Source organism: Rosa chinensis, chromosome 7 (genome assembly GCF_002994745.2).
Source record: "Rosa chinensis cultivar Old Blush chromosome 7, RchiOBHm-V2, whole genome shotgun sequence".
NCBI classification, from domain to species: domain Eukaryota; kingdom Viridiplantae; phylum Streptophyta; class Magnoliopsida; order Rosales; family Rosaceae; genus Rosa; species Rosa chinensis.
The window spans coordinates 16,375,861-16,392,887 of record NC_037094.1 but is presented as its reverse complement, the minus strand read 5'-3'; the positions used below and the strand labels follow the sequence as shown (position 1 = coordinate 16,392,887).

General features: G+C 35.7%; 1 protein-coding gene and 2 long non-coding RNA genes across 4 annotated transcripts; 2 read left to right on the top strand and 1 right to left on the bottom strand.

Annotated features, from left to right (window-relative positions):
- Positions 1-796: 796 nt before the first annotated feature.
- Positions 797-3,162, top strand: LOC112180959 (salutaridine reductase). Its single transcript, XM_024319547.2, has 5 exons — positions 797-922; positions 1,386-1,629; positions 1,795-1,869; positions 2,085-2,267; positions 2,687-3,162. Exons 1-5 carry the CDS (start codon positions 888-890, stop codon positions 3,062-3,064), a joined length of 915 nt encoding a protein of 304 aa, XP_024175315.1. The 5' UTR covers positions 797-887; the 3' UTR covers positions 3,065-3,162.
- A 1,478-nt stretch (positions 3,163-4,640) lies between these two features.
- LOC112180962 lies at positions 4,641-5,466 on the top strand. The gene is made up of 3 exons (XR_002928571.2): positions 4,641-4,760; positions 5,033-5,131; positions 5,269-5,466. It is a non-coding gene; the product is annotated as an uncharacterized LOC112180962 (long non-coding RNA).
- A 1,014-nt stretch (positions 5,467-6,480) lies between these two features.
- On the bottom strand, positions 6,481-7,585 carry LOC112180964. 2 transcript variants are annotated; one of them, XR_005803229.1, is made up of 3 exons: positions 7,511-7,585; positions 6,987-7,258; positions 6,481-6,887 (listed from the first exon to the last, which is right to left on the bottom strand). It is a non-coding gene; the product is annotated as an uncharacterized LOC112180964 (long non-coding RNA). The 2 variants fall into 2 exon arrangements; XR_005803230.1 differs by having other exon boundaries at positions 7,506-7,580.
- Positions 7,586-17,027: the final 9,442 nt, after the last annotated feature.

The following is a 17,027-nucleotide window of genomic DNA, read 5'->3' as shown; positions in this document are numbered from 1 at the left end:
TTATTAAAAATAAAGTTGATAATAAATATTAAGGGTTGAGATTATTTTATAAGGGTTGGATCACTTACACCGTCAGTGCATAGAATAATTTCCACAAATTACTCACCAAGAAGAGACTGTTGATAGTGGCGATCAATCTTGAATTGGTGATCAAATACAAGCACGCCCTTACCAACTGATTGGCTGAAATTATTATGTTTTCAGACTCTAAAATGTTACGAGTTATTACTTAATACTTGCCAACTGGAATTTCTGGCATCTAAATTGAACTGACTGAAGAGTCAACCTTTGATTGAGATCAATGCGATCCACGTGAATTGTATATTTGTATTAATACTGCAATATTGCTTTAAGTTGATGAGACTAGCTTGTTCTGGTTATCTGATATTCAGAATGGCTTTAATGAGGCACTAGTACCACGATGGCCAGCATGTATTATTTGGCTCTGTTTGGTCATCTATTACTGAGGTAGATTAACATGATTCAAACTTTAATTTCTTCCGTTACATAACATCTTTTCTTCGAAGTTTCTAACAATTACTTGGCAGAAAACGCGAAGATATACCGGCACTCCTCCTTGCTTTGAATGCATGGTACTTGCATCAAACCTGGCGTAATGATTCAAAAATATATATTATTTGAGACTCCGTTAGTCTCCAGCATGGCGTTAAATATTTTTTGCAGTCAATTTAATTTGTAATGGTTTTTAATTAGTCGTCGTTGTTAACTGAGGGTCATTGCATACGACATATTTGCGCCACAGATTGATCAACACAGTGGAAAAGGAAAAGGTATAAATACCAAGAAACCAATAGTAGATGTATACATCGATAATCGATTAAAGTTAGCTTTCATACCTCGTCTCACTTATAGTTAATTTGCTTCATATGGCCGAAACAACCATCGATTCTCAGTCAAAGAGGTAAGTATATACACACATATGTTCATAGATTCCCATAAACACTTTCTTCACTGAAGGCTAAGTATTACATGTGTCTTGTCGATCAAATTAATATCTGAAATGTTATATGATTCCATGATTCTATCTAAGGTATATTAATGTATATCAAAATAAATTAGTTTGATTCAGACTTTTAGAAGTAAACTAGCTCCATGCGCGCATTAATAGATTAATTTGAGACTAATAGTCTATTTCTATATATATCATAGATTTATTAATGAAATTATGTTATATTGCCAGACTATGAATTAGGACCAGAAATTCAGACATGCATGTCTAATTCTATGTAATGTTACAACCGTTCTGGTTCAGAGCAACCTGACACATCTACAAACTTAAGCAGAGACAATTTCCTTAATTAATTACTAACTTAATTGTCTTGATTCTCACAGGCAAAAAATACTTGTTCTCTTTTTGGTTTCAGAATTTGTGTTGTCACCGGGGCCAACAAAGGGATTGGATTTGAGATATGCAGGCAACTAGCTTCTAATGGGATCCTGGTAGTATTAACTGCAAGAGATGTGAAGAGCGGACAAGAAGCTGTCGAAAAGCTCAAGCTTTCTGGCTTGACTGATGTAATTTTTCATCAACTAGATGTAACCGATGCAACTAGCATTGCTTCTTTAGCAGATTTCATCGAATCCCAGTTCGGGAAGCTTGACATATTGGTACTTTATTACCTCTCTATCAGTATTACTTGACTTTCAATTCCTATGATATAGTTAATGACAAAGGATCAAAAAGCTCCTCCACAAAGAAAAGAAATTATAATTTGACTTGCTGGTTTTTATATAGATACGTTATACAGTTTAATACACTGTTATGTAATACAGGTCAACAATGCAGGAGTTAACGGAATCACAGTGATCGGAGGGAATGCAAAGAACATAACTTTTGATTATGAGCATGTAAGTTTATGTAATATAGAGAGAGACATTCTTAACTTTTGATTATGAACATGTAAGTTCATGCAATATAGAGAGACATTAAATGTCCTGGAGAATTTAAATAAATAAATATACGCGCGCAGATATATATAAAGTGTGTCTATATATTTGTATATGTATGTATATATCTATGTATATTTGTAACATCAATAACTAGTGGAGATTATGCTGCACAGATGTTTGGTTCAAAAGCTGGAGACTTGAAAAAGCATCTAGAGCAAACATACGAAAGGGCAGAGAAATGTCTGAAAACGAACTACTATGGAATCAAGCAAATGAGCAAAGCAACTATTCGACTTCTGCAAAAATCTGGTTCACCTAAAATGGTCAATGTCTCTTCCATCGGAGGACAGTTAAAGGTACAAAACTGGATTAAACTCCTTAATTAAGGCAAATATATTTGAAAAATTCCTTTCAAATATAGCCGATCAAAAAATAATTTTCTTTTGAATAATGCTACATGGATCATATTCTTATATTGTATAAATTGTGTATCACATTACTAATACAGATGATATTAGGACATATTGGACGTGTATCACATTAGTAGTGTTGTCTACACGGTTTTTAGAAGTTCCAAACCCCATTCCAGAGCCTACTTTTTAGTTATTTAGTATAAAATAATTGTTAGCTTGATATAGATTATCGTTTCAATCTTTATAGTTGACTTTGTTCGTAGCGATGTAACACAAGAAGGGGTACATGAATGTGATCCAAATTGACATATAACTTAATTTTTTTTTTTTTTGTAATATTCAAATGTTTGTATGTGTTCCAGCGTGTTACGCATCAGAAAGCAAGGGATGAACTAGGAGATGTTCAAGGCCTCACCGAAGAGAAAGTGGACAAGGTTGTTGAGGAGTTTCTGAAGGATGCGAAAGAGAATTTGGTTGAAGCTAATGGCTGGCCTACAAACTTCTCTGCTTACGTAGTGTCCAAGGCAGCCATGAATGCTTACACCAGAGTTCTGGCAAAGAGCCACCCCGAAATTGCAATCAATGCAGTTAGTCCTGGCTACACTAGCACTGACATGACCTTCAACGTTGGCAGGCACTTTGTTGAAGAAGGTGCAAAGGGTCCTGTTAAGCTGGCCTTGAGTCCTAAAGGTGGACCTTCTAGCCTCTATTTTGACCAGCTTGAAGTCTCATCGTTTTGAATGAAAATGTATATTGAAGTATCTATATGTTACATATAATAAAGATTAAAAAGACAAAGATAGTCTCTTTAATTAGAATTGGGAAATTTATGGTTCTACATGCTCTTTATGGAGATTTTAATCTTAGTTTGTTTTTGGTGGGAAGGTTTTGATTTGGTCCCCTTCCTTTCTTGTAATTTTTTGTTTTTTTTATTAATAAAAAAATAGAGAAATGGAAGATGGTTTCCTGAGTGTGAGGGCCCTTGCCCTCTTCTTGAAAAAGCGGATGGGCACTTGATATTCCAAATTAATTTTTATAGAGACACAAATATGCCTAATTAATCCTCTAAAAAAATTACTGATATAATTTGTTGGAGATAAAGATTACAGTTACCATTCCATACATGCATCAATTCTTTGTTCAGTCCTAAACCAACCAAATTCATGTGGATAATCTAATACACTTCGAAAATTCTCAATGGCTCGTTGCCAATATGGGCTTATATATCCATTGTCTTGCCCAAATTCACGAAATCATATCCCACATTCGTTCAATTTTCAATATGTTAAATCTTGGTTACAAAATTAATCACCATTATTACATATATAGAAATTAAGTACGGAAGTTGAGCATTTCTATTAGAGTAGAACAAGTTGAGATGAAGCCACACTATTTTAATTGTCTTAAAATTTTGGCACATTGTTCTATACAAATACATTCCGTTGCATGACTGAACATTTTTCATGGTTAGGGGAGTGAAATCCACAGTTCTCATTTTACGATTCACAATCCACACTCTATGTTTTATTTTTTAGCAACCTAAATTTTGTCTTTAGTGACTTGAATTTTGTCTCTTTATCAAAATTTCAACCAAAATAAGAGAGAAGTTCATTTCAAAAAAAAAAAAAGAGTGTGGATTTCACTCCTCTAAAATTATATATATTGCGTCCATTGTCTTACTTCCCGCTTAAGCTTTTGGGTTTTGATGGTTGTCTAACATGTTGTATGTGTTTGAGCTTCTTCGAAATCAAAAGCAGAGAAGGAGCTAGGAGATCATGTTGTAGGCCTGAGTTGGACAGAAGAAAAGTGGACAGGGTGGTTGAGGAGTTTCTAAAGGATGCCAAGGAGAATGTGGTGAAAAGAAAAAACTGGCCAACAAATTTCTCAGCTTACAGACGTACATGGTATCCAAGACGGCTCTCAACCATTACAAAGAATTGTGGAGAAGAAACATCCCGAAATTGCAATTAACGCAGTTCATCCCGGATATCACTAGCACATACTTGAACTTTAGGAGGAGTTTGGAATGAACCAAAACAATTGTAGACCAACAGATGCCGTGAGGATTTCCGTTAGATTGACCTCGTCAACTCACATATGACAGGAAAGATGAAACTGTAATTGGAGTTGTTACCATAAGGGGTTTTAAGGGAGAAGGAGAAAGGCATGTGCATCGAGGAGGTCGGAGATAAAGGTCCAGTTTGAAGAATCAACACACAGAGACTCGTAAGTATCACTGTTCTCAATCTCTCTGCAATTTCGCTTGTTAGGATTGTGAATTATTCCAGGTCTGGAAATTGGTTGTTAGTGTTTTCAGGTTGAGATCTATGAGGATATAACGGTAATGCATGCGAGCAAGGACGAGTTTGCGGCTCTGCTCTCAGATCGATGACCAATATGTGTTCACAGCATTTTATCATAGATTGAAACGTACGGGTGTGTGTCTTCTCTCTTTCTCTTGCATCTTCTTTTGGGATTTTTAAATGTGAGAAATTTGATCATCCGAAGACAAAATTTGTGATCAAGTTTAGCAAAGCAGGAATGTTCTATTGATTTAGGTAGAATTTAACCATTTCTGTACACTTTACTCTCGAAACTCTTAACTCTGATGTTTGCATAATTGCATATATGAGATACCCATCACTCATGCACCCACCCTTCATCTGTTTATTCGTACATGACTAGAAGGATTCCTATGCTATGTGCAGATCCATGAGTACCATAGGAGACATCCAGCTGCACGCACTAGTTGTTGATGCCAATGAGGAACATGAAGCACTGCTCAAACAGGAGCCTCAAGTGGAGAGGTCAGTCTATATCTTTTTACACATCTGTAAACAATGCTTGAGGTTACAAAGACGAGGGAATTTACTATTGCTTCAGTCTTTTCTCTTTCAACATGAGATTGGAAAATCGATTACCAGTGAAATTGCTAAATTTTCAGATGAATGATTGATTCGCCTTCAGTGAGATTGGAACTTATCACTTGCCTTCAGACGATTGATAGCAACAACTATCCTGAGGTACTATCTATACGAACATCTTTTGGTCTATATTATTTTTGTGGACAACACAACTGTGAGTTTTCTTGTTTTCATTGCAGACTGTGAATTGTATGTTTATCATTAATGCTGGTTCTGGTTTTATAGGATCCAGCCAAATTGTTCAAGCATAAAGCATGATCAAAGTAATATGAAACAAAGCCAAAACCTCAAGATTTGGGACCAAAATATCAAAATCATGATAGTTCTCCATTGACGTCATGACAGTAAAACTAATAACAGATGCCACCTTTTCTGATACATCACAATTATGTACTGTAAGATTGACAATTAAACAAACAGTAGCTGCAGTAAATGCTTGCTTGGCCTAAAGAAAACTATACTTACCTTGCCTTAGCAGAACCAAGGCTAATGCTTGAATCGACCTGCTCTCGGTTGTGAACAAAATCCCCTTTCTAGTTGTTCTTACCGAGCGGAGAGCACTGAATCATTGCATTGCAAGGAGAGGTCACTCGCTTGATTTGCAAATTGATCCGACTCGTAATTCACTTCGCAACTCCCCTCCCGTTTGAAGCCCAGGGGGAGGAGCTGCCAAACGCCCAAACCAAATGAGTTTTCGTGGTTTTGATGAACAAGATACCAACCCAGCTGCATGTAAACCTCATCCCAGACATGCCAAAATACCAGAAACTCCTCATCCTTTTACCATGACAGCACAAAAATTACGGTTAACGTCACATTACTAGTCAACAAAAAATAACCAATTTGTGAGGATGATAACTGGCCACGTCAGTGGGGCCCCTTTGGTGCAAAAAGTTTTGGTTCATTGCAGCCTACTCCTGAACTTTAATATTGGCCACTAGACTGTTGAATTAGAAGCTGCAAAGGGTACTGTCAAGCTGGCTAGCTTTGAGCCGCCATGGTGGACCTTTTGGTCTCTTTTAATTTCGAGAAGTTAGCTTAATGAAAGTCTCAACCTTAATGAAGATTGAACGGAAAGCATGTTAAATAAAAAATTAAAATAGGGATCGAGAGAGAATAAGAGAATAACTAAAGGACTACTAATTAGTTTGAGCCAAAAATATTCACTTTTTTTTTAATAAAAAATACTCTCACTTAACTTAATAAGAGATTTTAATTAAATCTCACTCACTTCATTTAAAATCAAAAAATCAAAATGTTCATTTTAAGCTCTGAAAAATAAAAAATTACACCAGTGCCACTCTTTTTAAATTCTTGGAGTCTCTCTCTCCCCCTGCCATCATGAACCGAGTCCACCTCCATCTTCAATCGGCGGAGTACTAGCTCAGTCACCATCGCCCGAAATCTCTTCCTCGAAGCTCTTCATGAACGAGCGCTGGAATGAGATCGGAATCGTCGAGTAAGTCCAGTAGGTCCGAGGTCGTCTCTGATCGAGTAGTAATTCGATTCCAGACGGGATAAGGTCTGTGAATTTGTGCTTACCCGTTCAAGCCTAACGTCAGCCGCAACGTCTATGGCGCCAGAATTAAAATCCTCGCTCTTTACACTAGCCTGTGCATGCCTGCATTTAACACTCAACCTGCAAAATTGAGACGAATTTGTTAGCGAATAATTAATCAAATTGAAGCCTTTGAGGTTTCAATGCATGCATGTGAGAGAGGAGAGAGAGAGAGCTGACCGGGTCGGACAGAGCGAGCTGGGATTGGGCCGAGCTGTGAGGGAAGCTCCGCGGAGAGAAGAAGGAAGAAAGGAAGTTGCTGGCAAGTGCAGAAACGACGTCATTTCAATGGAGGTTGCGCGGTGCTGGAGTGGTGGGTAATGGTTAGTGGTTAGGATTATCCTTTTCTCGTTCCCAGTTTGCATCAGATAATCTTTCTTGTTTAGTAATGGAGTATTGTCCTAGTGGAGATCTTCTTGTCCTCCGGCAGAAGCAAGTCGGAAGGTGTTTTTCTGAAGCAGTTAGGAGGTATACAAGTTAGAAATGCAATGAAGATATATCATTATTATTCATTTTGTTTCAGATGCTTATGAATTTGTGGGATAATTAACCTGCAATTAAGCACTAGGGTGCAAAGACGTAGATGTCTAAGAAAAGTATACCATGTCTAGATTTATTACTATTTCTGATTTAGACTTTTACACGTGTTAGTGTACGTATTGGTCATGCAGTTTTTAAGATAGGAAGACAGTGACTCACCATACCTCTTTACAAGCTCCACCTACACCAGTTGGACACAAACTCAAATTTGGATTTTACCAATTCAGATATTCACCTGCAGGAATGGATGACCGCCTATGTACGTATTTGTGTTCCTTTTGTTTGGTTATGCAATTGCTGGAAATAATCTTGAGTTCAGACAAAAAAAGAAAAGAATATAGAAGACATCTTGAATATTCTTTCATCCTTATTCATAGTGATCATCTCTAGTGAACTATTCTTTGTGTGCATGACAGTTCTAAAAAGCTCCATTTGCATTATGCAATTAAATTAGATTACTTAACATTTTGTTCAGTTTTTTTACTCTGGATAAAAGTTTTATTGGGAGTTACTAAATTTTTTATTATGGTCAATAAAAGTTTTATTAAAAGGCAATAACAACATTTATTGAGGGTCAACAAACTTGCATTGAGAGTCAATAAATCTCCTAAAAATTTTATGAGATCTCCGTGGACCTTGTAAAACTAAATACGTAATTGAACCTTTCATTTTTTAGTGTGTAGTGATTATAAAACAAAAGTGGTAGTACGTGGAGTTTGTATATATAACTTTTATTATAAAACTCGATAAACTTTTATTCCCCCACCCCAATAAAAGATTGTGAATTGATGCAATATCCTCATATTCTTCCTCAATCAAAATTTTATTTATCTAATTTTAGGGAAATTTGCTCCCTTTCCCTCAATAAACTTTTATTGCCTCTCAATAAAAAGTTTTTATTGACCTTCAAAAAAACCTTTTTATTGGGAGGCAAAAAAAAATTATCAGGGGCAATAAAAGTCTCCGACGAGCTCTTTAAAGACTTCTAGCTACCGGTGACCAGTGACGAGATTTCGAGGTCTAGTGACCGGATTCCCGTAAGTCTCCGACGAGTTTTCTCTCTCTCTCTCTCTCTCTCTCTCTATGTGACAAAGGGAGAGGGCAAAATTGTCTCAAAAACAAACAAAAAACAATCATTAAAAAAAACATAATTGAATATTAGGGCAAAAAATATGTAATTTATTGGGTAAGTGGGTAATCTTGAAAGATGTTGAGGTAAATGGAGTTAAAGTAGCTAAAATTTGAGTAAATTGACATTTTTCCTTTTTATAACACCCTTTTTCCAAATTTGTGTACATATGATCGAAACCATGCAAATTTGTGTATATTTGTACACTTGCAAATCTTAGATGCATAACAACTCAAAGGTGATAAATGATTTGAAAAAGAAGAGATGATGCATACAAATTTTCCTGTCAATTCACGTAGAAATGTCAATTTACATGTGATTTGAAAAAGAAGAGATATAATGCATACAAATTTTCCTGTGATTTACATAAAAATTAATTGTCAATTTACATGAACATGAGGCAACAGTTTGTGATCAGCACTTGCGTCAATTATTGATCCCAGTAGATAATGATGATGACTTTGAAGGACGCCATTGCATACGTGACCAATACATACTCAGACGCAAGGTTGCTAAACTATAAATAGCTCTAATTAACCGAAAATTCTTCCATGCTCAGAGCATGAAGTGCTCGGGCACATCACCACACTTTCTAACCGTCAGATGTGTTCTCACAATCCTGACCACTCATTTATATAAACCGGCTTACCTGCTAGCTCGTTTTCTGTTCAAGAAATCACCATGATCATTTTACTCTTTTTCTCTTGGTAAAATCTCTGTTAACAATCGTCCAGATTGAGGGTGGCTAGCAGACTGGGGTGAATTAAGTTTTACGCAAACTGAGTGGAGTTCTACCTGGTCTTGGCTAGATTGTTTTGTCACTTTTTAGAAGTGCATCTTGGATATAGTTGTGTAAGAGAGGAACCCGGGTGTTCATCATTCACCATGCTCCTCAACCCAGAAAACTCTTTTTCACCGTCCCCTGCAGAATTTAGCTGGGATTTGGGATTTGACGGATTGAATCATTCTGATCTTGATTTTCCACACCAAATTCAATTCCCTCTTCAATATTTGACCAGCAAATCGAATCTGGAACAAGTAAAAAGGGAGAGACAATATAAAAAAAAAATTTAAAAAAAAATCGATGCTCCCTAGCTTTTTTTAATCAACATATGTTTGAATGATCTGCTGCCATGGGCTCCGGTGAATCTCTGGGCTGCTATCGGGATCGCGTTTGAATGATCTGCTAGGTCCATTTCCAATCCTATTAGCACAGGAGCCATCATTGTTGCTAATCTCAACACCATCCCCATCATCAGCATCAACACCACGGGACACTGGTTCTGACTTTACATGATTATCATCCACAAATTCACTCCCAAAACCCATAAACCAAAACTAACAAAAACCCAGAGTTCCCAATTCAATTAGATCAAGATCGAGAACAGAACCATCATTCAAGCTCATGCCCCAAATGTACCAAACATCAAAATTCCAAATCAAAATTTGATCTTTCATTATAAATCAAACCCATGCTATGCAGCTAGGAACTCGAGTACTCGACCTCGACCTCATTATTCAATATACCGCAACCACATGCCCAAACCCGACCCCATCCCCCACCACCCTCCTCCACCTCACTTTCAGCCAGGACCACACTTGCTTCTCTACCGCCACTGACTCCGGCTTCCGCGTCTACAACTGTTACCAACAAAAGACGAACCAGTTCCAGTCATCGAGAAACTTGACTCAGACTTGGGTCACCTAACCTCTGGATCCAGTCCAGCCTCTGAATTTCAACACCAGGTTGTGCTTCACTGTCGATTCCATGATGAGATTTGAGAACTCCATACGAGGGTCTGGAGGATGTAGGGCAGAGACAGTCAAGCCCAGGTTTCTGGTTTGATCGGATATCGTTTTTCCGGCTTGTATATCAGTTAACGAGATATGAAGGGTGATAGGGGTTGACAGAGTGGCGAGGCCACGTATGTGATGGCTTTTCAAGGTTCGAGGCTTCGAGCCACGTACTAGTGTTTTTCGATTTTTTTTTTTTTAGAAGTACTGTTTTTGAATCGAGAAATTTTAAATACACACCCCAAACTACTTAATACACATCCCTATTATTTTATATTTCAAATAAGATTTTATAGCTAGATTAAATGACCAAAATAGACATCTATATATTAGAAGAAAAATAATAATAATCATATATTCCTTATATGATTCTATAATTATAAACACAATAAATTTCTATACATGCATCCTCATTTAAAACAAGAATAAAGTTAGAAACCATCTAATTTAAATTTTCCTTAAATAAATTGTAATTAAATGGAGTGACAAACCATATAATTTAGAATTTCAAAATCAATGGCTTTAAATGTTTTTAAAACAATTCGCTTTACACCTTTTTAGTTTTTTTCTTTTCTTTTTTAAAAGCTATGATTAGTCAATTTATTATCTAATATAAAACATCACAAGTATAAAACTTTGTAATTGTTAATTTGTTTGACTATCTAATGACAATTTCATAGTTCCACCATTGTGGATAAACTCCTGATACAGTTTTGGTTGAATGTTCGACTCAAAATTTTATACTTGATCAATATGGTGTTTGGTGGATGAGAACTCAAATAATACAAAACCTATTTCAAAGCATGTATTTGAAGGGAACAATAATGAATCCTTATGGATTTCCCAATAACTAACAGAAGTAATTAATTAAATTAAATAGTAGCCTTAATGTTGTTAAATAATAGTGTATTTCATGATTTGTTATGTTAAGGATATTTTAGGTTATTTGGGTTGTGTATTTAGTAAAATATTAGAATAAGAAATTAAATGGTAGGTGTATTGAGTAAGGAGTGTGTATTAAGTAATTATGGATGTGTATTTAAAACTTCTCTTTTGAATCGGCTTGTTATTTGGTAAAGAGAAAATTTCGCAAACAATACACCAAGTAAAGGCCACTAATAATTCTTATACACAAAGTTTCAAACCAAACATTTCGGTACACGAAATCTGAAACTCGACCCACTATCAGTACACGACGTCAATTTTTGACACCAAAATGTCCATTATGCCCTCAGTTCTTTTTTTTAATTTTTTTTTTCTGTTATTTTTTTTCCTTCGTTTATAAATGACTCGAGTCATTTTTTTTTTTTCTGTTATGCGAGGTGAGGAAGGCGGCGTTGGAAGCGAGGGAGTGAGCCCGGAAGAAGGAAGAAGAAAGAGATAAAACGAAGGAAAAAAAAATAACAGAAAAAAAAATTATTAAAAAAAAAGAACTGAGGGCATAATGGATATTTTGATGTCAAAAATTGACGTCGTGTACTGATAGTGGGTCGAGTTTCAGATTTCGTGTACCAAAATGTTTGGTTTGAAACTTTGTGTATAAGAATTATTAGTGGTCTTTACTTGGTGTAGTGTTTGCGAAATTTACCCTTTGGTAAAACGTAAGTCGTTGACTTAAAGGATCGGGTTATAAATATAGATGAAATTGGATCAATTTTAGATTGGAAGTCTAAAATAATGTAATTTTCACATCTAACCGTCGGTGTCTCAAAACTTATTTTCATTGACGATCTCACTCTTTGGAGGGTGTAGTTAATAAAATAGGATTATAAAACTTTATTCAGTTGACTTAAAGGATCAAGGTCGAAATATAGATTAAATTAGATCAATTTTGGACCAGAAGTCTAAAATAATGTAATATGTGAACGGTTGGTGTCCCAAGACTTGTTTCCGTTGACGGTCTTTGCCCTTTGGAGAGTGTAGTTAATAAAATAAGTTTGGATGCGGCTATTGCCATTTTTTCATTGACCATAGCCATTTTTTCTTGTCTTGATAACATCGATTGATTTTGATAAATTTTATTTCCTCCAACTTGTTGGTTATGGAAGACATATTTCTTATAACTAATAAACAAGTTATACCACATTAGTATGCATATAAGAATTTTGTGCAATACAAAAAATCGAAATTGAAAATCGATAAATTTGACATTATTTATCTATTTAAAGGGTATTATTAGATATTGTGTAAAAAAATTAACACGATCCACCATTATTTATAAGTCAAATAAATCTCTTTAAAAAAAATAATAATAAGTGAAATAAAGCAGTTAACCACTTATACACTAATAACTCCCTAAGGGGAGATTAACCACGAGTAGATAAACTGTCTGAAAATTTTACATTACTTGATATAGGTCATAGCCATGAGAGTGTGAGAGTTGACAGATCGGAAAAAAAAATTATGGGTGAGCAGTTATGAGCATATTAGTTCTATGTGGTATTTAGGGTTTAGGGTTGACCTAATAAATCGAGACCTAAACAACTTCGAAAATAGCTGAAATTTTGACCATAATTATATATTCTTATCATGATGACATCCAACGGTTGATTTTCATAAAATCTATTTCTTCCACGTTGTTCCTCGTGGAAGGTATATTTTTCAATACAACTATTAAACAAGTTATACCACATTAGTAGGCATATAACGATTTCGTGCGATCTAAACAATCAAAACTAAAAATTGATAAATTTAACATTACCCATCTATTTATAGCGTATTAATAGGTATTGTGTAAAAAAATTAACCCGATCCCCCATCATTTCAATATCAAATAAAGCGATCAATCACTTATACACTTATAACTCCCTAAAGGGAGCTTAACCATGAGTAGATAAACTTCCCAAAATTTTTACATTAGTTGATATAGATCATACCCACGAGAGAGTGAGAGCTGACAGATCGAAAAAGAAGTTGTAAATGAGCGGTTATGAGCATATTAGCTATATGTGATATTTAATGTTTAGGGTTGACCTACTAGATCGAGACCCAAACGACGACGAAAATAGCTGAAATTTTGACCATAACCATTTCTTCTTGTTATGATAACATCCTACGGTTGATTTTGATAAAGTCTATTTGCTACACATTGTTGCTCATGGAATGTATACTTTTCATTACAACTAATAAGCTAGTTATACCACAATAGTAGACATATAAGAATATTGTGCAATCCAATAAATCGAAATTGAAAATCGATAAATTTGATATTACCCATCTATTTATAGCGTATTAGTAGGCATTGTGTAAAAAAATTAACTCAATCCGCCGTCATTTAGATGTCAAATAAAGCGGTCAACCACTTATACACTTATAGCTCCCTAAGGGGAGCTTAACCAAGAGTAGATAAACTTTCTCAAATTTTTATATGAGTTGATATAGGTAATAGCCACAAGACTGTGAGAGCTGACAGGTTGAAAAAAGAAGTTGCGAGTGAGCGGTTATGAGCATATTAGTTTTATGTGTTATTTAGGGTTTATGGTTGACCTAGTAGATCGAGATCCAAACAACTTCGAAAATAGCTGAAATTTTGACCATAATTATATATTCTTATCATGATGACATCCAACGGTAGATTTTGATAAAGTCTATTTCCTCCACATTGTTCCTCATGGAATGTATATTTTGCAATACAACTAATAAACAGTTAAACCGCATTAGCAAGCATATAAGGATTTCATGCGATCTAAACAATAGAAACTGAAAATCGATAAATTTGACATTACCCATCTATTTATAGCGTATTAGTGAGTATTGTGTAAAAAAATTAATCCGATCCGCCATCATTTAGTTGTCAAATAAAGCGGTCAACCACTTACACACTTATAACTCCCTGAGGGGAGCTTAACCACGAGTAGATAAACTTTCTCAAATTTTTATATTAATTGATATAAGTCATATCCACGAGAGTGTGAGAGCTGAAAAATCGAAAAAAGAAGTTGCGAGTGAGCGGTTATAAGCATATTAGTTTTATGTGTTACCTAGGGTTTATGGTTGACCTAGTAGATCGAGACCCAAACAACTTCGAAAATAGCTGAAATTTTGACCATAATTATATATTCTTATCATGATGACATCCAACGGTCAATTTTGATAAAGTATATTTCCTCCACATTGTTCCTCATGGAAGGTATATTTTGCAATACAACTAATAAACAAGTTAAACCGCATTAGTAGACATATAAGGATTTCATGCGATCTAAACAATCGAAACTGAAAATCGATAAATTTGACATTACCCATCTATTTATAGCGTATTAGTAGGTATTGTGTAAAAAAATTAACCTGATCCGCCATCATTTAGTTGTCAAATAAAGCAGTCAACCACTTACACACTTATAACTCCCTAAGGGGAGCTTAACCACGAGTAGATAAAATTTCTTAAATTTTTATATTAGTTGATATAGGACATAGCCACGAGAGTGTGAGAGCTGACAAATAGAAAAAAGAAGCTGTGAGTGAGCGGTTATAAGCATATTAGTTTTATGTGTTATTTAGGGTTTATGGTTGACCTAGTAGATCGAGACCCAAATAACTTCGAAAATAGCTGAAATTTTGACCATAATTATATATTATTATCATGATGACATCCAATGGTCAATTTTGATAAAGTCTATTTCTTCCACATTATTTCTCATAGAAGGTATATTTTTTCAATATAACTAACAAACAAGTTAAACTGCATTAGTAGGCATATAAGGATTTCATGCGATCTAAACAATCGAAACTGAAAATCGATAAATTTGACACTACTCATCTATCTATAGCGTATTCATAGGTACTATATAAAAAATTTAATCTGATCCGCTGTCATTTCGATATCAAACAAAGCGGTCAACCCTTTATATGCTTATACTTCCCTAAGAGGACCGGAACCATGAGGAGAGAAACTTTCTGAAATTTTCACAGTAGTTGATATAGCTTATACCCATGAGAGTGTGAGAGCTGACAGATCGAAAAAATAAGTTGCGAATAAGCAGTTATGAGCATATTAGTTTCATGTGATATTTAGGGTTTATGATTGACCTAGTGGATCGAGAACCAAACGACAACGAAAATAGCTGAAAATTTGGCCACAACCATTTCTTCTTGTCATAATAACATCCAACAGTCGATTTTGATAAATTCTATTTCCTCTACCTTGTTGGTTATGGAATGTATACTTTTTCATGTAACTAATAAACAAGTTAGACTACACTAGTAAGCATATAAGAATTTGGTGCGATCCAAATTTTTTTGGATGTTCACCTTATCGTGATTTGGCTCATTTTAGGAAAATATAAGCTTTTATAGGGTTGACCGTTTTCAATTATGGTTAAATTTTTTTACATTATACCTATTACCACCCAATAAACACTTAGAGAATTTAAAATTGCTTGACTTTTAACTTTTTTTTTCCTTTGGATTGCCCAAAATATGAAAAAATATTCCAACATTTTTCATCACGCTTTTTTCGGAAATATTAATTCGTTGCGATTTTATTTCTCCTGTGAAAATATTATAAAACGATCAATTTTTGTAGTCATTTCTTTAATTGGGTTTTTTTTTGGGGGGGGGGGGGGAAATTGGGAAGAGGATCCCCAATCTGTGAGCCGCAAAAAATTTATTGAGTTTAAGTGAGATAGTGCGAAAATTATTTATTGATTTCGATAAGTGTAAAGGCGCTCGAAAATATTTTTCAAAAATTTTCATGCAGTGAATTCCTCAATTTAAGGATTTGATGATAAAGTACACGATGTCACGAGTCCATGGGTATTTTGAGAAAAAATTTCGGACACCTGATCTATTTATTGTGATTTTTTCAAAGTTTTAGAATTTTGAGAAACTATTAAAGAAAATTCCAAAATCACGTGGTGCAATCTAAACCGTCGAAATGTCACCTCTTTATCAGGACCGTTCCAAATTAATTAAAGAGAGACTTTATATCAGCCTTCGATCAGATCAACGATGTAGAGGGATCGAGAGAGATCTAGAGTCTCTGACCCGGTATTGCGACCCTTACCCGAGGGCCGAGGGCGAGACCCGGTCGTATTCTCACAGTCAGGCCATCTACCGGAGGCGGAACACCGGCGTTAGCTTCGAATCCTTGACGCCGACGTCTTCCCGATCTCAGATTGTCCATTCAAATACGGACGACGAAGGTACGAAGCTAGACAGCTTAAAGCTTCCACGGCGGTTCTCCAACTTTTTCCGGCGACTCCGGCTACGGATTGAGCTGCATTTGTATGAAACTTAATCCTCTCGTTTTGAATTCGATTGGGTTCTGACGAAATTGTGTTTTTGGGTGACATCGGATTTCACTGTGATTCCGGTTTCCGGCAGCCATTCCGGAGTTTTTGATTCGTCTCCGATAGCTATTGTTGGGTATTGTTGCTTGCGTTCTTCCCATGAGTCCTATCTGATCTTGCTGCACCAAACGAAGTCAATCACTTTCCTGTGCTGGTAGCTAATCGATTGCCACACAGGTCGGACCTCTAAACCAGAGCTACTGGTGAATTCCTAATCTACCTCAGGCCATGTCCTTGAAAAGGAGATGAACAGAAGTATAGGTCTTTAGACTTCAGAGGAACCTAGCAGAGTAGCAGTCGGCTTAAGAGAATGGGGGTTGTCCAGTCATGGGTAGAAATCTTTTCACTCAACGTCAACCGGGAACAGGCTAAGCCTTTCCCATCAACAATTTCCTCTTTATAATTTGACATGTGAGCTGCACGTGTCTGGGCCCAAAGCACCGAGCATGCAAAGCTCCGAGCATGGAAGAC

Bases quoted from the DNA above. Each gene is read 5' to 3' on its own strand.
- LOC112180959 (XM_024319547.2), top strand. From the start codon at position 888: ATGGCCGAAACAACCATCGATTCTCAGTCAAAGAG. The intron at 923-1,385 runs GTAAGTATATAC...TTTTGGTTTCAG, and splicing joins ATCGATTCTCAGTCAAAGAG to AATTTGTGTTGTCACCGGGG. The intron at 1,870-2,084 runs GTAAGTTTATGT...TATGCTGCACAG, and splicing joins TAACTTTTGATTATGAGCAT to ATGTTTGGTTCAAAAGCTGG.